Source organism: Zosterops lateralis (genome assembly GCF_965231275.1).
Source record: "Zosterops lateralis genome assembly, chromosome: 2".
NCBI lineage: Eukaryota > Metazoa > Chordata > Aves > Passeriformes > Zosteropidae > Zosterops > Zosterops lateralis.
Genome location: NC_139763.1, coordinates 100,480,984 through 100,500,491, shown reverse-complemented (window position 1 = coordinate 100,500,491; position 19,508 = coordinate 100,480,984). Strand labels below are relative to the sequence as shown.

At 47.5% G+C, this 19,508-nt stretch overlaps 2 protein-coding genes across 4 annotated transcripts; both read right to left on the bottom strand.

Annotated features, from left to right (window-relative positions):
• Window positions 1-823: 823 nt before the first annotated feature.
• Window positions 824-10,266, bottom strand: EPCIP (exosomal polycystin 1 interacting protein). 2 transcript variants are annotated; one of them, XM_083885165.1, is made up of 3 exons: window positions 10,120-10,266; window positions 5,736-5,776; window positions 824-2,012 (listed from the first exon to the last, which is right to left on the bottom strand). In XM_083885165.1, exon 3 carries the CDS (start codon window positions 1,943-1,945, stop codon window positions 1,277-1,279), a length of 669 nt encoding a protein of 222 aa, XP_083741291.1. In that variant the 5' UTR covers window positions 1,946-2,012; window positions 5,736-5,776; window positions 10,120-10,266; the 3' UTR covers window positions 824-1,276. The 2 variants fall into 2 exon arrangements, with proteins under 2 accessions (XP_083741291.1, XP_083741290.1); XM_083885164.1 differs by lacking the exon at window positions 5,736-5,776.
• Window positions 10,267-16,750: 6,484 nt separating this feature from the next.
• Window positions 16,751-19,399, bottom strand: IL18BP (interleukin 18 binding protein). 2 transcript variants are annotated; one of them, XM_083885167.1, is made up of 5 exons: window positions 18,407-19,399; window positions 17,891-17,953; window positions 17,659-17,724; window positions 17,287-17,416; window positions 16,751-17,168 (listed from the first exon to the last, which is right to left on the bottom strand). In XM_083885167.1, exons 1-5 carry the CDS (start codon window positions 18,549-18,551, stop codon window positions 16,982-16,984), a joined length of 591 nt encoding a protein of 196 aa, XP_083741293.1. In that variant the 5' UTR covers window positions 18,552-19,399; the 3' UTR covers window positions 16,751-16,981. The 2 variants fall into 2 exon arrangements, with proteins under 2 accessions (XP_083741293.1, XP_083741294.1); XM_083885168.1 differs by lacking the exon at window positions 18,407-19,399 and adding an exon at window positions 18,176-18,264.
• Between the last annotated feature and the right edge of the window lie 109 nt (window positions 19,400-19,508).

Below are 19,508 nucleotides of genomic sequence, written 5' to 3'. Positions count from 1 at the left end.
GGTGCTGACAGAGGAAACAGTGTCTTTACAGCAGCTGATTCAATTGTTCTCTGGCTGAGTTAAATGAAGTTCAGTACACAGCTTGCAAACACCAGTGTGCTTAAATCTATTTGCAATTGCAAACATACCCCATTAATTCCATTGTTAGCACATTGTTGATTTCAGTAGGAAAGCTCATAGTAATGGGGGTGGGCATGTGTTTAAGTCTTCTGAAAAATTAAGTTTTGCTTCCTAGCAAAGCTGCTCCATCATTGATTACAGTTATATCAATATGACTATTTAAAATAGAAATAGTATTTCTTTAAAATTGCAGCAGCTTCACTGATTCCTCAGAATCTTGATAGCCATTCCCCTAAGTGCACAGAGAATCTTGGAATCCCAGATTGGGTCGGGTTGGAAGGGTCCTTAAAGACCACCCAGTTCAATCCCCCTGCCATGGGCAGGGACACCTTCCACTAGACCAGGTTGCTCCAAGCTCCATCCAGCCTGGCCTTGGACACTTCCAGGCACGAGGCAACCACAGCTTTTCTGGGAAGAAGTTTTTTTATATTTTATTTTCAGTTTCACGTAATCCAATGCTGGCAATGCCAGGCTCTTGCAACTTGCCCTTCAAAGCCTTTATTGTACTATATGGGTGGATCCAGCCTTAGTCATATCTCACGGAAATCAAAACCTGCAGACACAGGCAAGGAGCAGACTTTGGGCTATTTTAATAGTCCTGGTGTATATTTTTCAGGGGATGACAACCTTTCTCATGCAACACATCTGAAAATTGTCTGCCGAAGCCTTACCTTCCTTATCAGATGAGATTCATTGTCTGGAGCATTTCTACTCTCTCATTTGGGAGAACATCAGCAGTTTGCCATTATCACGAAAGTTGAAGCTCCTTGGATATGGGGAAATTGCAGGTGTCAGCACATCCATCATGCAGGTGGCACCCTTTCCCTGGAAAGGCTTTCTTCTGCAGTGCAAACTACATGGTTATGCCTTTTTCTGTCCAAGGCACAACCCTAAAACAAAATTTATCTGCAGATTTCAGTTCTCAGCTTAGAACATATAAACAAAAGAATTCTAACTATGCTTTGGAAAACAGTTGTTTCACATATACTTTGTTCTTTAAGAGTTTGCTGAATTAATCTGATGAGTGTCTTACTTCAAGCACTTCTTTGTAGAGTTCTTTCACAGTCCCCTAACACATCCTCCTGGGCAAACCAGATAGACAAAAAGGCATCCTATCACTCCTAGCAGCCTCCCATGCCTCTCACTACTAAATAACTCAGTAAATGAATGTTACAACATAGCTCTCATTGTCTGAGGTTGAGAAAACATCGGAGTACAGCAGGCTGGGAAAGTACTTCATGATACTAGAGACGTTTTCCACACTGTATGACTTCAGCAATGAATCTCCATTGAAAAGTGAGGTATCCAGAAAAGAAATATGTGCAAGCTTTTGCCTGTCTTTGTTGTGCACCTCGAGCAAGTCTTCTTTGTCGTTGTTGCTGCTGCTGGGGATGGTTACACTCTGCTCTGGAAATTGTCCCCTGACCCTGTTTACCCGGAGGTTTCGAAGTCCCCAAATGGCCAAATATTGTGTTGGGAGAGGAGTGGTGCCACAGAAGGACAGCTTCAAATCCCACACCCTTGTGAAGCTGAGGACCATCTCCAGCACAGAGGTGTCTGTGAACCAGATTGTCAGGTGGCTGTTGTAGGTAGTTTTATCCATTGCAGAGGGCAGCACTGTTTTGCAGTTGCACATCAAGTTTGCCAGACAGTAATCGCAGTCGCAGATAGGCACGGAACAGCTGCAGTTGCGAATTGTGTTCTCCTTGGTGAAAATTAGCGTGTGGTTCCTCTGACTTCTCACCAAACTCATGTGTATGCTGAGGAATCTGGCCAAAATGAGAGCCAGAGAAATGGAGAAACCAGGGTAGGCTATTGGCTTCATTAGCACGGGTGACAACCTGCCAAGTGTCTCCTCCTTTTACTGAGTGATTGAGATCACTGGGCTTTACCTACTGAGAAAAAACAATTTATTATACTAAAGATCTCTCAATGGTTAATATTACTTTGCTTTTCCACTGTTGCATCTATTTAGAGCCATATTGCAGTTCTGCACTAAGGGAAAAGCACAACTACACTGATTTAGAAAATGGACTGTGACTAAAGTTTGGGGTTTTTTTTTTTCATTCTTCTTTTGCTCTAAATGGTTTCATCTGCTTGTAAGAGCTTGGACACATTTTTCTTTATGCAGACAGCTCTTTGGCCTGGCCTATGCAGAAATAAGGACAGGACAAAAAGTTGCGCAGGACAATTCCTGCTTGTTTCTCCTTTCTTTGCTTCCAATCAGACAGGGGTGACAAAGGTGACCCCGTTCTCCGCTTCACTGAGTGAGGCAGGCTGAGAAGGGCTAGAGGCTGAATGGCTAAGTAATATTGTGATAACCTTTCCATTAAACTGAGTGTGGGATATACTGGAAAAAGGGAGGGAGAGCAGTTAAGGGCAGAAGTATTGCTGGGCACAGCACATATCCTTCTGAGCTATGTGAAGTGCTGAAAAAAAATGATTTTGATCCAGGTAAAGCTACATCTGCTACAGCCTTAGTCTGTAAGTTTTGAGGACCAGGGACCACCTCTCATTATGTCTTGCACAGCAACTACTCTAGGATAGATCCAGCCTTTGTCATTTGCTATTTTGCTTTGTCAAGGTAAATGAAGTGAAGGCAGAGCAACTCCACACATACTTGACAATGGAGCAAGTTTCCATCCCAGACATGGGCCACCTCAAATGGCTGGGAGCATGTTTGCTGGGATTCTTGGATTCTCAGCTGCCAGTCCTTTGGTTTTCAGAGTGGAGTTGAATTTTACCAAGAGCATCTGTGTTTTCCTGACATTATTATATGGTGGTACAGGCAATGAAGCACAGTGCAATTTCTTAACACAAATTATAAAGATGTTGGAAAGTTTGTCAAATTCGATGTAATTGTTTTGAAGCAACAAGAAGCATTGGAGACAAATTTTGACCAAAGATGACAGGTTCTAGTGAAAGTAGCAGTAGGGCACATGCTGGACAGAATTTGGTCCTTATGATGTAAAAGATTGATTCACATCCAGAATGTTTGCCTGCAGCACTTCAGAAAACATGGCAATTCCCCTACACTTTTGTAGACTTCTGTTATTAATATTCTTGTTCCTATTTGTCCTGTTCCTGTTCATTTTCTTATCTCATTGCTAAGAACAGTTTCCAGTAAACTGTTCTTATCTCAACACCTGAGCTCTGCTTTTTGTGCCTCCAAGTGGAGGTGGGGGGAGGGGAGTGCGGGAGGCTTTTTTAGTGGGAGTACTGAGGGGGAGTATACCATTCCCAAACCATGACAGAAGCACACAGACATTTAAGTTTTTAAATCAAATATTTAATCTATGTTGTGGAACATACCAGAAATCCCATTCCATCTGCTGGCTGATGTTTAACTCCAAAGGTCAGACTCACCCAAGCTGATGAGTAATAATGATACCACAAGTAGATGTGGTACCATTATTGCTAGAAATGTTTCCACTATCTAAGCATTTAATCACATTGGAAATCCTATTACTAGACCTCCACACTGCTTATTTTCTCAGTCTTTAACAGTGGATAACAGTTGTGATAGACCAGAAATCTGTAATATCAGCACAGTTTCACAACTAAATGAAATAATTTGTATTTTTTTGTGTTGGAGGTAGTATTTGCAAGAAATCCTAGACAACATGAGTTTGGACTAAGTAAAAGAGATTCAAATGCCCACCTGTGTCAAAAGGAGTGATACTGCTTTTTCCACTTAACATTTAAGGGCTTGATAGTCATAAAACATTGGACTAAAATACTTTGATGCATCCTCAGTTTTAACTCTTGTTTCCTTTATTTTTCTCAGTACCTGAAGAGTAGAGAACCTTTAAAATTCTCTACTGGTTTGCAGCCAACCAATCAGGTTTAGCTTAGCTGATAATATTTGGGCTCCATCCATCAGAATCCAAACAAAATTCTAAATTCTGGCATTCCAGGAAAGTTAAACTCCAGAAATACTTCTATTCTTCTTTGTTCCCTGCAAATCAGAAACATTCCTATCCAGTTCCTATCCAGGATTTCGTTTCTGTGTGGCTTTGGTGAGGAATATGCAAGAAGTGAAATATACATTGCAGGTTACGTCTGTGAAGTGTCAAAGTCACCTGCAATGCAACTTTTCTTAAGCTAATAACTGTCTACAGAAGAATATGCATGATATGGTTCTTAATCAAACCACATTGCTGTCTCTACTGCTTAACCCTTGGAAAATGATTTGCTTTAATTTTTAGGGATGGGAGAACTGCCTTCAGTAGGGCTTTTGGAGATACACAGAGCCCTTTTTTGTAATACTGCCATGAAGATGAAATGAAATATGGGGTGATTTTCTTGCCTGTTGTAGTTCTGTTCTCCATCATCTCCAAAATTAAAAAGATGGAGTATTTCAGAAAACTGTAGAATATGGTGTGTGTGGTACATCTGTCCACCATGGTCACTCTCTGAGCATTAGCCACTTCCCTTAACAGAGATAATTTATCCTTTGAACTCACCAAAATAGTTTTAGACATAACCTACAGAAATGCAAAGAATGCAGCAGATTGTGCTAAATGTCAAGATTTTCTATGTACTGTTCTAGGGAAAACTGGTGGGTATACCTTCTTCTCTTCCCTAATTTTCAGTAAATTTTAGCTAGACTTCCAGTATAATCAGTACCACTATTTAAAGTCTCATCTGCCTGACACAATGGATTTTACAACTGGTTTCCATAAGCTATTTGACATGTCCTTATGTGTTGTAGCAGGTATAGAAGTTCTGTAAAAATCATAGAAACCTTTTTCAGCTTTCTACTTTATATTAGAAGACTTTTGAACTCAGGAAACAAGAATAGGCTTTCAACTCTGAACTTGGCAAATTACCTGAATGGGTACTCTCCGATGGGTAACCAAAACCTACCTGCTTTTATGGATCTATTCTGATGAAAATAATAACTCCTTTGTCTACAGAAGCTCAAGCTAAGAAGGAGCTGGTTTGCATTTTATTTCCATATAATTGTCCAAGACAGCTGGTTTGGACCATCATCCTTGTCCAACCTTATACCCAGTGTTCATCAATGCTTGAAAGTGGCTGGAGTAATAAAACTGGTAATAACACATTTGCATACCAAAAGTGATTGAACCTTTTTAATTATAAGTGAGATGAATAATAACATACATTTTTATTAATACACAGAATGACTCCATAGCCTAAATGTGGCATGTACAGACTACTGTTGGACTACTGCTGAAGGTTTGGTTTAAACTTTAAATTAAAAGAATCTAGAGCTCTACCAGGCTGCAAGATGACCTCCAGCAGAAATAATATCACCTTGGTAAATACCTCTCCTTGTGCAATCCAGCAAAAAATAAATTTGTCCAAAGAGATGGGGGTTTATTTTAACAACATGGTTTCTCTGTGGTGGTATTATTTCTAACAACATCCCAGAAAACCATGGTTCAAATGATGCATGCCCTCCACTCAGCTGCACTGGTATGTGTCCTAAGTTGGTCTCATACTGTCATCTAAAAATTACACCATGTTTTGAAATTATGCCCTGTGATTGCAATGTTTCCTTTCATGAGTTACTGATCAGTTTTTGTTCCGGTGGTAAATTTCAACAAATTCCCCCACTCCTGCATAGGTAAATTAGAGATAAAACCTACATTCCAATTCCTTTCCATCTTTACATACTTTGGTTTGGGACCTACAATTAGAAGTAGAAAAAACAAGAGTACAGTAAAATTAGGACATAAACAGCTGCTGAGCCCTTTCACCACCACCACCCCACCTGGCTGCCTGGAATTAGTGTGGCAAACAGTTTGTGAGAATGAGGCGAGAAATCTGTGTATAAGAACACATTAGTGCCTTGAATAATAATTAGACTGCATTGCCCAAGAGGTCTTTTCTTATGGCAGGGTAAGCTGGCACCCAAATTCACTGAGCAGTGGTAGTGTATTGCTACCCCATGGAAATTACTGATAGCTAATCCAATTCTTTAAACAGCTGAGAATGTTTCCCCAGCAGTTATCTCCCAATTACAGCATTAAAACACCTCTGAAAAGTTTTGAAGTATGGATTTTGGTTTCTGTGAACTGAAGATACCTCGGTTCTGGTGTCAGAGGGTAAAGATTCAGCAATTACAAGAAGAGCTCCCATAGAAACTCTGCCTTTTCTGGGAAATGGAGAGGTGGAAGTGAGATACGGTCGAGATCAAAAGATAATTGTCCTGAAAATGTTAATTATCAAGAAGACCCTGGTGAGCTTATGTGGCTGAAGTCTGAAGCTACCATTGTTTTTCTCATAGACATCCCTGGGAGTGTTCAAGGGCAGGTTGGACAGGGCTGTCCTGATCTAGTGGAAGATGTCCCCACATAAAACAGAAAGTGGAATGAGATGGGCTGTAAAGTCCTTTCCAACCCAAAATATCCTGTGATTCTATGAGAGGCTGAGTGGAGGAGAGGCAACTGCAGCCTAGAGCTGGGATGGAAGAATGAAGGAGAAACAAGGAGTAAGAATTCTTCTTCAACAAGTCAGGAAGCTCTTATCAGGGCAGAATATACAGAGAGAGAACAAAACTGAGCTCCTGGGGCAGGCTTTTTACTAACTTTCCAAGCCTGTTTATACAAACAGTAAAAGAAAAGGGAAAACATTTCTCTAGAAGAGCCACCCATGATGCTCCTTCTGTGGCTCCTGATTAGTGTGGTGTATATCCAACCCAGTGTTTGTTGTTCAACGAGTTGTTCCTTCCATAGAAGAACTATTGGAAAACTAGATCCCAGAAGCTGCCTCAGAGCCCCTGCAGCCTGCAGTGCTGGCCTGGGAGGGGTAAGGCCACTGCTGCTTTGCAGCTGGAATCTCTGCAGTAGAGAGGGGAGAAGGGAAGCTGCATTCTCCACTTAGCAACAAACAAAAATATCCATTATTTTAGGGAAATACTTCTGGTAGCAAAAAACCTGCTTCTGAAAAAAACCCTATTTTGAGTGATCTGAATGTAGTAAATAATTTGTTCATTTTTTGTCCTGAGTGGGGGGGGCTCTCAGGCCAAAATCAGACTAGATATAAATAGCAGCAGAAAATTATTTGTTTGATTGTTTCAGCCATGCATGTTTTAGATGTGTATCCTCCTTCCTTCCAGCATGGAAAACCATGGTTTATTATGTGTTATCCCAAAAGTTTTCTAGCACAAGATTCTATCGCTGTTCCTTCTGCTTCACAGGTTTTGACTGCTAAAGATTTTTCAGTGCTTATTTAGTAGTAGCATAATTTCAGTTTTATTTGAATCTGATTTGATAATTCCACTTCCCCCCTCCACCTCCAATTGCAGGTCTGTGTATTTAAAAACTGCAAAAAAGCAATAAAAAGCCTTTGACAATTGTGTGAGAATGCTACTGTCACAAGGAAAGTTTATCCTATTCAAGGGAAGTTCCAAGCCTATAAAATTGATTTCTTCCATTCTTTCTTCAGAAAAAAAATGAATTAAAACCCCTCATTGATTAATTGTGTTAACATACGCCTATCTGAAAGTGGTGTATTAAGCAGAGGAGTTTAAATCTATATAGTCTTGTGCAGCTTGAGTAATGTACACAGGATGAATAGCAAACCCACCCAATTTAGATAAAAATGGCATTTTGAACTGAGCAGGTGTTAAAATACAAGATTACAGGAAAATGCAATGAGTCAGTCCTTGAATAAACGTAATCTTGACTGCAGACTAGCTACATAATCTGATCAGAAAGCCCATGGGAGACCGTGGGCCTGAGGGAAACAAAATGCTGGATTTGCTGTCTTTACTCCATGGGAATTTTAGGAATTCCCTAAGTGGGCTGATGGCTGAGAGGAGTTTTGTTTTCTGTCTCTTTGCTTAAACAAATACTGTACTTATTTAGTTAGTCCCTAGATGAATTGGGGCAAATAAGTTTGTGATCAAAGCTGAAGTTCTACAGCCTTTCAGGCTGCAGCATGACTCATTCTTGTTAATAGCTTGAAAATTATGTTTGTGTCTGCTTGTGCAGCTGAAGCCTGGGCTACTGGCATTAGGTTGTACCAGCAATGCTCAAATGTAGTGGAACAAATTCCTTCCCAGCAAGATAAAAATGCAAGATAAAATAGGCAATACTGTAGCACTGAACTTGAACAACACACTGACCCTTGAAATGTTCACTGTATGGGTGTTTTGATTTTCAGGTGTACACAGACTCCAGGAGAGGCAAATGATCTATAAACACCTCTGTAAAATCCTCAAACCCGTCCATCCTATGCAGAGCTTCTCTCCACAGCAGAGGCAAATGTTACAGCAGAGAAGGCTGTGACGTGAAACTGCAGGGAGGCAGAATGACAGGGGAAAACTCAAAGGAAAGGACATCTTCTCCTCCCAAAGAATTGGGAGTGGTGATACCTCCTTTTTCCCCCTGGATGAAGGTCGCCCTCAGCAGGTCACAGCCTGATTATTCCCAACCCGAGAGAGAGAAAGGAGGCATGTACAAAAACTTTATTTTCATGCTGTATTTTGTACATACAGCCTGCACTTTTCCTAATAAAGAGTAGGGGACCAGTATGAGTGGCAGGATTTGCTTTGCCAGAACACACCTGGAGCTATTCCAGCTTGGAGGTGTGCACAGTACGTGCTGTCTGGGAAGGCAGACACACACTGACCTGGGTATTCACATTTGAATTGCATCAGGATAAGTGTTTACATAAATAAAAAGCGAGAAGGAAGTGTTATAAAGATTTACCAGCATGGGAGAACTGATTTGCACAGATGCAAGGCAGAATGATTGGTGATGTTGTGCTCCCTGGGATTTAAAGTCTGAGTATAAGTGTACATCAATGCATAAAGCATGAATGTGCAGGCTCACAAATACACAACTGTATTTTCATACAAGAACTACTTTTATAATTGTAAGGTATGCACAGGAATAAAGCCCTGTTTATTCATGTGTCCTCAGAAAGAGACACCTTCTGGGAAGTCAGGTGTCCCAAGGATGGGTAGCACCATCCAAAAACCAGAGCTACTTTTGGTGGCTCAAGCTGAGCACTTCAATACTGGAGCACTTACATTTATTTTTAAAAGACTTTTTTAAATTTTCATTTTTTTCATGTCAAACCAACTACTCTCTGGAACAAGGGCACTTACACTGAGTCAACTTTAGCAAAGAAAGCTTGACTGGAATTTTGGTTATTTCCCAGTACCCTTTCTAATGTGACCTGGACAAAAGTTCATGTTGAACATTAAGTGAAACTAAAGATTTGCTAATCCCAAAACATAATGCTGAAAATTACAGTCTATTGTAGCACTTAATTTTCTATTGTTCAGATCTTAAATTAGGGAAAAAAAAAAAAAAAAAAGAAAAAAAAAAGAGGAAAAGTGAGAGCAGAAAGCTGCATGATCAAAAACCTGGTTTGAAATATTAGCGGTCACTAAACAGCTGGAGACTGAAACTCTGAAGCAGGGCACCTTGGGGCCGGATATCTCAGCTCTGTTCACTCAGACAGTGGATGTTGTCACTGCCATTGAGACTCCAGAGCTACATAGAGATAGTATATTTACTTTAGTTTGTCCTTACTGTATCAGTGACTGTATTTATAAATTAAATGGCAGAATAAAACAGAGGTCCTAGATGCTGTTTCCTTGAGCCTTCTCTTCCAATGCTCTTCTCAAGGCAGTTTTAAGTGAATAAAATGTGTCAAGTTCTGTTGGCTGGAATAATTCCCATGAAAATTCCTGTCCCCTTTTAAGATTTGCCTAAAGGAGTCTTTGCAAAATGGAGCAAAATCTCTCCATAATTCTTTGTGGTTGTAATTCATAGAACAATTAATTATTACCTAGGCATACAGATACAGTATAATAAACAATTGCAACACATGAAAGGCAAATTTTGCAGAATCTGTTACTTCACTTTCATTACAAAACAACAAATTTGAAACACAAATACCTGCTAGGAAGAGTTACTGGAAAGAAAGAGAAACAGCCTCATTCATAAAAATGCAATCTATTAAATGTTTCTCTCTTATTTATCCCCCTCCTTCAGACCCAAACCAGCGACTTACTCTTTCTCTGGATGGCCAGTTTTCCTGCTTGGCTGAACTTCTCAGCTGTGGCTGGGAGTAGGGTCAGTCTGCAGGGCAGGCAGCAGTGCCTTCTCTCTCCCTCAATGCTGCTGTTTTATGTTTTCATGGGCCAGCACCCCCATGGCATTCCCCCACCAGCCAGGAGGGTGGTCCAAGGTCTGCCTCGACCATTAACACCACCTGTACCACACTGACAGGCACAAAGGGCTCACCAGGAACTGGAAACCATGTTCCTTGTGGGTTTCTTCCAACTCAGGATATTCTGTGAGTCTATGAAGTTTTCAGTCATAGCTTAGCAGAGGCACAACTGGCTCTTAACTGTTCAAACACTGTGTATGCTTCTCCATGATCCAGCATGAAAAACACCACCTTTGTGGCATGTTTTACATTTGTGTTTTCACAGCAGAGTACCTACTGAATGTTAGAATTTCTGCTGCTAGCCTGGGACTAACTGTCTTGAATAAGCAGTGAGATCATTTGCAAGAACTCATAAACAGCTTCACAAGGAAATACAGTAGGAATACCCCAAAAAAATAAAGAGGCAATGTGCTGTGGAGCAAAGGCACTCTAGTAGGGCACATGTAAGGAACAAAGACTAAGATTTGCTGTGATTCAAATGAAAAGATATTTGCTGCTTTTTCAAAGATAAACTCTGGCCTTTACATGCTCCAGGTCCCTCTGGGAACAGCCGATACTGGTACCACAGTAAGAACATTTGGCCAAAGTCAGGAGGACTTAGAATGCCGTTCAGAGCCTGGATATCCAGCCATTTTTTTCCTAGCAAATAGTGCACCTGTCCAAGCCATGAGCAGACAGTTTCTCCAGAAAGCTGTGGGAAATGGTGTCAAAGGCTTTACTAAACCCCGGGTAGACAATCCACAGCCTTTTACTCACCCACTGAGCAGGCCATCTTGTCACAGAAGCCAGGCTGGTCAAGCAGGACTTGCTTTTCACAAACCCTGTTGGCTGGGCCTGACCCCTGGTTGTTCTGCACATGCCACATGATGGGACCAGGATAGTCAGCTCCATCACCTTTTGAGGTACCTGAGACTTTTCCTCATTCTTTGTCACTAGGTTTTCCCAACCATCCAATAAAGGAGATTCTCCTTAGCCCTCATTTTGTGGTTATTGTATTTATAGAAACATTTATTTTATTGTCTTTTACAGCAGTGGCCAGATGGGCTTCCACTCTTCTCATTTTCTCTCTGCATAACCTCATGACATCCTTGTTGGTTTCCTGACTTGTTGCCCCTTCTTTCAAATGTCATAAATTCTCCTTTTTACTCTGAGTTCCAGACAAAGTTCTCCCTCTGCTCTTCTTTCAGCATAGCCTGCTCCTGTGCCCTGAAGATTCCTTCTTAGAGCATGTCCAGCCCTCCTGGGCTCCTTTACCCTTTAGGACAGCCTCCCAAGGGACTCAGTCAACCGTGACCTTGAACAGGCCAAAGTCTGCTCTCAAGGAGTCCAAGGTGGCAGTTCTGATGACCCCCCTCCTTACTGCTCCAAGAATCCAAAACTCTATCCTTTCAAGGTCACTGTTCCCAGGATGGCCTCCCATCATAGTAACATGGACTAGTCCTTCTCTCCTCAAAACCAGCATGTCCATCAGGTGCCTTCCCTAGCTGTTCCCTCACCAGCTGTGTCAGGAACATCTCTTCATCTCTTCCACACACTCTAGGAACCCCCTGAACTCTTCTCTCTGCTGGATTGTATTTTCAGCAGATGTCTAGTGAGTTGAAGCCGTCATGAAGGCAAGGGCTGGCCATCATGAGACTTCTTTCTGCCTCTTGTTCCTTGGTTGGGTGATCTGTATCCAGCTCCCACCTGGATATCTGCTGTGTTGGCCTTACCCACCAACCCTCGACACTTGCATCACCACTGTCAAGCTCTAGACAGTCAAAACACTCCCTCACATATGAGATTAACCCACCACATCCCATTCCTTGCCTGTCCCTTCTGAAGAAGAGTTCACCACCATCCATTGCACCATTCCAGTGGTGCCAGTCATCCCACCATGTCTTGGTGGTAGCTGTGCAATAGTTTTCCTCCTGCACCATGCCTTCCAGGATCTCCTGTTTGCTGCCCATGCTGCAGACACTGAGGCAGATGTACTTCAGTTGGGTTATCAATCCCAATGCCTTTTTGGGGAGAGAAGCTCCAATTCCTGAGTGACCATTCTCAGGAGCTTCCATGGTTTCTAGCACGTCAATAACACTTGCACTCTTGCTGCTTCGTAGATCTCCATTTCCTATGTCTACTGAGATGGTAGCCTGAACAACCTCACTAACACACCATCGTTAGAACAGTGTCAAGTCACTCCCAGGCTTATCTCAAGTGACCTGGTTTTGGTCCCCTTCCCCCTTCAAATCCAATTTAAGGCTCACTCAACATGCCCTACTAACTCCTGCACAAAGGTACTTTTCTCTCTGAAACAGGTATACTCAGTTTGTCATCAGTAGGCTTGTTGTCATCTAAACCATCCCATGATCAAAGCCTCCAAAATTCTGTTGGTGACACCTGGCTTAAAGCCAGGGACTTGTCTGTACAACTTCCCTGTTTCTACCCTGAGCAGTGAACTCCCCAGCCCAGCCTCCCCCAGTTTTACTGCTGACAATGACAACCTGTGGTTGGGAATATGCCAGGGGTCAGCTGGGGTCCAATGTCCTGGCCAGTCCCTTTCCAACTCCTTTCACACCCCTACCCTACTCGTTGGTGGAGCAGCATGAGGAGCACCAAAGGCCTTGATGCTCAGCATTGACTGAAACATCCCTGGTTAATCAGTGCTCCCTCCAGCAAAAATCCAAGCCACAGCCCCAGGGAAGAAATAGAACTTCTCCTCTGCCCATCACAGTGCATTCTCCATCCTTTATTCTATGCCATGTATATCCTGCTCAGGTTCTGTGGTATCCAATACCCACCAGCCCCTTCCCACCCTTAGCTATCATGCACAGATATCATTCCCTTAGTCTATGGACCACTCCTATGAAATATCCATAAAATACCCATAAAATGTCTACAAATGTTCACAAAATCATAGAATCACAGAATGGTTTGGGTTGGGAGGGACTTTAAAGCTGATCTTGTTCCAACCCCTTGCCATGAGCAGGGACACTTTCCACTAGACCAGGTTGCTCTCCAGGTCCCATACAACATTGAATCTTTCCAGGAATGGGGCATATACCTTCTCTGGTTTGGCCTTCTGCATGGCTGCACTGCTGCCAGGGGTGTACCTGCTCTGTTTGGGGTTTATGCTTGGCTACACACTTTGAGGTGTTCAGCATGACCTCCAGCACAGCCACAGATACTTCAAAGTGTACCTTCTCTGGTGTGCTCTTATCCTTGAGCCACACTCCCTTCAAGGTGCTCCTACTGCAGCATGGACATACCCACAGTCAGCAATGCTTTGGGGTGTCCTGCTTCCACATGGACACATCCCTGGGTCACAGTAAGCAGAAGCAGCCACTAAAGAAAACCAAACTAGTTTATAGTAAGGCGAGCACAGGAGCCCTGTGGTTTTACTTCCCCTTCCTCCTTGGCCTCCAGGGCTGCCCTATCCAGGCTCTCCTCATACCAGAGCTTACGCCTCATCCCAGGTGCCCCAAGGGGACAATGTGTCCTTCTCCTCACCAGGGTTCCCTCAGGTGGACTCCTGCCCTCAGCAAGGGATAGTGCTGCTTGCACTTCCCCCACTACAGCAAATCCTTTGTTGCCATCCCAGTGAGCCACAGAGCCCCTCCTCCTCAGTATCCCCACCACCTCCAACTCTCATCCCCTGACCCCTCATCACCCATGGATATCTATGAGATATGGGGTTGTGTTAGTTAAAGTTATTAATGGTTATGTTTAGCAGAAAGCCCTGTGGCAGGACACGGCAGCAGGCTGTGCCATCAGAGGTCAGTCAGGGGGTGAGAGGCACTTGTGGGGAGAGACGTGGAGTGTTGTGAGGGAATCTGATTGCCTGGTGAGACACATGGACAGCAGACTGCAGCTGAGCAGCCAATGGGTGCCCTTCTTCTGTTCAGTTTTGGTTACATCCAGTAGAAACTAAAGGTAAATAAGAAGGGTGTTCTCTACAATAAAGTGATTTCCTTTGCATGCACAAGGGGATCTCTGTCTTTGTTCCCCATTACTACATATACCCCCCCCATACCTGGCTGCTGTCCATCTCCCTGCTGGCTGATGGTGTCCCTCAGGACAGCAGGAAGATGTCCCTCTTCCCAGCAGGAAGAGCCCATCTCCTGATGGACACAAACCCTGCTGGTATGTGGGGGTGATGGGTGAGCATGGCCAAATTGCTGCTGCCAGTATAGGAGGAGTCAGAGGTAGCTGAGCCACATAAGTGATAAAGTCTTTGGGGTTCACTTTGGCTTGGAAGTGAGGCTGGGAGCCTAGCTTTAAGCTGCCATCCCAGTGTCATGAGCATTGGCCCCATTGTCTCCCTGCTTTGTCTCTGAACCTCCAAGCATGCTGTGCCTTGCTGTGCAGACCTGGGTTCCCAGGGGAGGTGTTGCTGCTGACCTGAGGCACAGCCTATGCTGTCCTCAGCAGCATGACTGGGACTGGGGCAAGTACCACATCCCAGGTCAGGAGCACCCTGCACTCATGCACCCAGAGACTCATGACATTCTGCTGGCTGGGATTCCAGTGAGCTTGCTCCTTCCTGGTGGGTGACACAGTAGGGCAGGTCTCAGCTGGTGCTGGCATCAGTTCTGAGTCAGTGCTGGGATGCATGGTGAGGAGGGGCTCTGCCCTGTGATGCAGCTGGGGTGCTTTCCCCCAGCCTGCCCTGTGCCTCTCAGCAGCCCCTCCAAGGCCCCACCACACTCCCTGATCTGACCTTGCTCCTGCTGCCACACTTTCCCAGCCACTTGCAGAGCAACCAGTTGCTTCCCTGTCTGCAGCACCACAGCATGTGGGGGCTTCCCTCAGAGTGGCTCTGCCCACCATGGAGCATCTACTGGCCAGGACCCTGGCCACTGGTAGCCCCCCACACCAGCAAGACCTGTACCTCATCAAGGAGATGGTGCTGGACATGGCCCCCACCTTCTTAGCTGCTCTGTGTCCATGAGAGCATCCCAGTGCCATCCACCCAGTCATGTTGGCTGTTCCACCTCCACCTCCCTCTGGAAAACGGGCACCTTGCCCTTCAACTGGGATGTCATCTTCCATGATGGAGACCTGCTACAGTGTCCCTACCAAGGACTTGTTCCAGGAGGTCCTCATCCTGCTTTTCTAGATGTTTGAGTTTGCTGACATCACCCTCTTCCAGCTGTTTCCGACTGTGCTCAGCACCTACAACTGTGATTTTGTGAGAGGTGATGTCCCCGCAGGACAGTTTCTACTACTGCTGGGCCATGAGGACATGTGGCAGGGAATGGTCCTGTCCCACCACTTCTGCCAGGACAGGGAGGTCTTGATCTTGGTCATGGTGGGGTGTGCCATGGGCAGACAGCCTTTTGCATCTCTGAGCTGCTCTGACCTGTGGTTTGCAGCAGGGTCTGTCAGCAGCAAAGTGTGACCAGCGTGGCACAGCACAACACAGCGTGGCGTGAGATGGCACAGCATGGCAGGGCTGGGTGCCGTGCTGTGCAGTGAGAAGTGTGCTGCTGCCATCCCACTGCAGCAAGGAGAAGGGCTCTGGGATGGAGCCACCAGCATCACGGGGACAGCAGGACAGGATGGGAGACACAGAGATACCGACGTGGGGTCCTGCATGGCAGGTATCTGTGCCCAGCTCAGCCAGGCCATAGGGCACTGCTCCCAGGACACTGGATGAGCCTGGCAGAGGCATTTGCTGAGTGGCACCTGTGGTGTCAGGATGCAGCTCTGTGTTAGGTCTGTGAGAGGCTCTCCCAGGAATGGTGGCTGGAATTAACTGGGCTAGGGGACCCTGCCCAGGTGGCTGCTCCACTGCTTGCCTTCCCCTGGCTCCTAAGTTACTGTGGGACTGGGGTGTCTCCAGGGGGCTCCTGTGGCTTCCTGGGCTGAGGGCAGCTCATGGGGGCTGCATCTGGAGGCTTCTCCATTCCCTCCCATCCCTATCCCTCCCACATTCTGAGCATCCTGAAGTGTGATGCCCATAGCCCAGGGGTTGCTCAAGGGGTTTGGGATCTGTTTCCCAGCCTGTCCCACAGCCCGGGGGGTCACAGCACCCACAAGCACCTGAGGGAGCAAGAAGGGGGCTAGCACACAACAGCAGGGGCCCTGCCAGCACAGGATGGTTACAGGGGCTGCCCCATGGAGCAGCAAATGGGACTTAGAAGTGCCATGCTGAGGAACAGCCCCAACCCCCCCCCAGGTGCAGAGAGGGATGTGATAAGCCCATCTTCTGGGGTGCCTGGACCCCAGGGCTTCTCCATCCACCCTCTCCTCCAGGGCAGGGCACAGCCATTGTGCCAGGTATTCCCTGGGCAGAATTGTGGCTCTCTAGCTCTTTGCCAGGCAGGAAGGGGTCAGGTGTGGATCGTGCACTTCACAGGCACCAGGGCTCCCTCCTGTCTCTCCCTCCTCATTCCACAGGTGCCCTCTACACCCCTGGCCAGCACCATCCCCAGGATGCAGGTGACACTGGGCAGCCTTGATGTATTTTAATAAACTCTGAGGTCCCAGAGCCTGATATGGGCAGGGCTGGTTCCAGCTCAGGCAGTGCTCCTGACTTGGCTTGGGGCACCAGGAGCCTCATTCACAGTGGGGTCAGCACGTGTGGGGCCATGCAGTCCCCAAAGCAGTCACAGAGCTGGGCCTCCCTGGAGTGTCACTTGTGTGTGCAGTGGTGTGGGGCTGTCAGAGCAAGGAGCTGCACTGCAGGGTGCTCACCCAGCACGGGAATTGCTCCTCTGTCTCAGCCCAGGCCCCCACTCTTCCCAGTGACAGGGGCCAGTGCTGGGGACGGCCATCGCACCTCCCTGGTGTCAACACCAAGGGGACTGAGCACCACGCAGGTGAAGTTGGTGTGCAGGTGCTGGTTGTTGAAGGAGCTGAAGTGCAGATCTCGGTGCAGGACCATCCTCGAGCCCTGCGGCTCCTCTCTGTGGACCCGGCGGGGACCAGTCAGTGCCCACTGCAGCTGGGCAGACCCAGAGGCCCTGCCCCAACTGGGGCTGCCCCGCAGTCACTGCCTCGCAGGGCGCCTGTCCCCATACTCACTGCACTGTTCCCTCACGCACAGCCCCGTCGGGGTGCAGGCTCTCCACGAAAGAGCCGTTCTCCAGCCAGTAGAGCAGTGTGAACTCTGGAAGCCCACTCAGTGCCTCGCACGACACAGTCACGCTCTCGCCTGCAGCCGGAGCGGGCGTGAAGGTCAGGGGGGCTGCAATGGTCCCCATTGCCCCCCAGGCACAGGCACAGGCACAGGCCCCCTCCCCAACTAAATAGAACATTCCCCCACCTCATCAGCACGTCAAAATCTTGGCTGTGGGTGGAGGATTCACCTTGTGTCTGCTGGAGGCTGGCACAGGAGCTGACCCCCCTGCAGCCTCCTCACCCTTAGTCCCCGCCGTGGCCCCGAGGGGCTCTCACCTGGGCGGGGGAGCTCTGCCGGCGTCCGCAGGATGGTGATTCTGGGCGGCTGCAAGGCCATGGCACCTGGAGGAGCAGAGTGGGGTGAGGTGGGACGTAAGACCCCGAGATCCCACGTTTTTATAGTGGGTGAGGAGGCAGGGTCCCCCCTGACCCCTGAACAGGTGTCTTGAGGGGCATAGAGCCCGGGGTTGACCTTAGGCTTCCTGATACCCCCATAACCCCCACTTACCTGTGCAGCAAGTGGCCAGGCTCCAGCAGAGCAGGAGGATCCAGGCAGGGCGTCCCAGGGGTTCTGCAGACAAAAATGAAGCTCAGTGCTGGGCACCCAGGGATGCTCCCCATAAGCTTGGGGTGGTTCTCCCAGTATTCCCTCAGCCTGGGATGGTCCTGTCCTCTCAGCATCCTCCCAGCTGGCCACGGTACCCCCAGCATGCTTCCCCCAGGACTCCCCAACCCGACGATCCCGTACCCTCGTATCCACCCAGCACCCCCCGAGTCTGGGACAGTCCCGTACCCCCCAGCATCCTCCTCCCGGGCTCCCTCAAGTCGCGGCTGGTGCCCCCCAGGGCTGTCCGCCTACCGCTCCGGTACATATGGAGAGCCCGTGCTCCAGACACGGGGCGGCGGCGCTCGGCACCGCGGCGCTTTATGAGCCCGGCCCGGGGAGGAGCGAGAGGCAACGCCGTGACTCACCGGGAGCCGCCCTCGGCGACGTGAAGCGACGCCACCGCACGGGGACCCTCACCTGGACCGTGATGTGTGCCGATGTCGGTCCTGTGCCGCCATGTCCCCGAGTCCCCTGTCCCCAGCACTCCGTGCCCCCTGTGCTCTGTGTCGCCTGGACCTGGGGATACGCATCCCTTCGGGCACTCCCATGATCGGCATCCCATAACTCCCCCCGCCTCACATCTCTCCTCTCCCCTGGGAGAGCATCCATAGGCTCCCCAGGGATGGTGGAGTGGGGCTCAGCTGGGCCCCCCAGTGTCCAGCACATGGGGCTCTGGCTGAGTGTCCCAGGATTCTGACCATGCTGGTTTGCTCCCCGACGCTTTGGGATCGGGGACAAGGCAGGGTGTGCACAGGAGGAAGGTGGGTGAAACCCCCAGGAGACTGAGTACGACGCTGGCTGGGGGAGCCTGGGTGCTGGCCCCTGGATGTCCCAGCTGGTGCAGGACAACACCTTAGTGGATAGAAACCCCCAGGGCTTTAGTTCTTGGCTGCAGGAAGCCATCCCCAGTGTCCCACTGCAGTCCCACATCCCCAGAACCAGCCCCTTAACAGCAGATGTGGTTTTGACAACCCATTGGTTACAAAACCAGGGAGCAGCCCCCAGACCCCAGTCCCCAGCAGTGCCAAGGCTGGGAGCCAGTGCAGGCATGACAATAGGGCAGAAGCAGTGACCTGAGTCACAGGCCCTGGCAAGGCTTGGGAAAACTCCCTAAACTCCCAGTGAGTTTTGTTATCCATTCCCAGCAGAGCAGGAAGGTGGTGGGAACAGGAGTTATCTTGGAGACCCGGCAAGTGCAATAAAGTTCCTGGCCTCCTGCTGGGATAAGGCCAGTGGCTGCATCCTCCCCACAGCAACCATGGGTGTCCAATAGGCAGAGATGCGCCAGAGGAAGCTCCCATGGCAGCACCCAACTCCTCGGCCACCTTCCTGCTCCCCCCAACACCAACCAGCTTAGCTCTGCATGCTACAGGGTGAGACGGGGGCAGGGAATGCAGATGGCTGCTTGGTCATCATCCATGCAGTATCTTTCCCCTGGGGATGATGAAAGGAAGAACCATGGCCCTACCCTGCAGCAGGGAAGACGATCAAGAAAAACCCAGGGCGATGTCTCCGTTTC

Bases quoted from the DNA above. Each gene is read 5' to 3' on its own strand.
- EPCIP (XM_083885165.1), bottom strand. From the start codon at position 1,945: ATGAAGCCAATAGCCTACCCTGGTTTCTCCATTTCTCTGGCTCTCATT.
- IL18BP (XM_083885167.1), bottom strand. From the start codon at position 18,551: ATGGGATGCCGATCATGGGAGTGCCCGAAGGGATGCGTATCCCCAGGT. The intron at 17,954-18,406 runs GTGAGGGTCCCC...TTTTGTCTGCAG, and splicing joins CGGCACACATCACGGTCCAG to AACCCCTGGGACGCCCTGCC. The intron at 17,725-17,890 runs GTAAGTGGGGGT...CTGCTCCTCCAG, and splicing joins CCTGGCCACTTGCTGCACAG to GTGCCATGGCCTTGCAGCCG.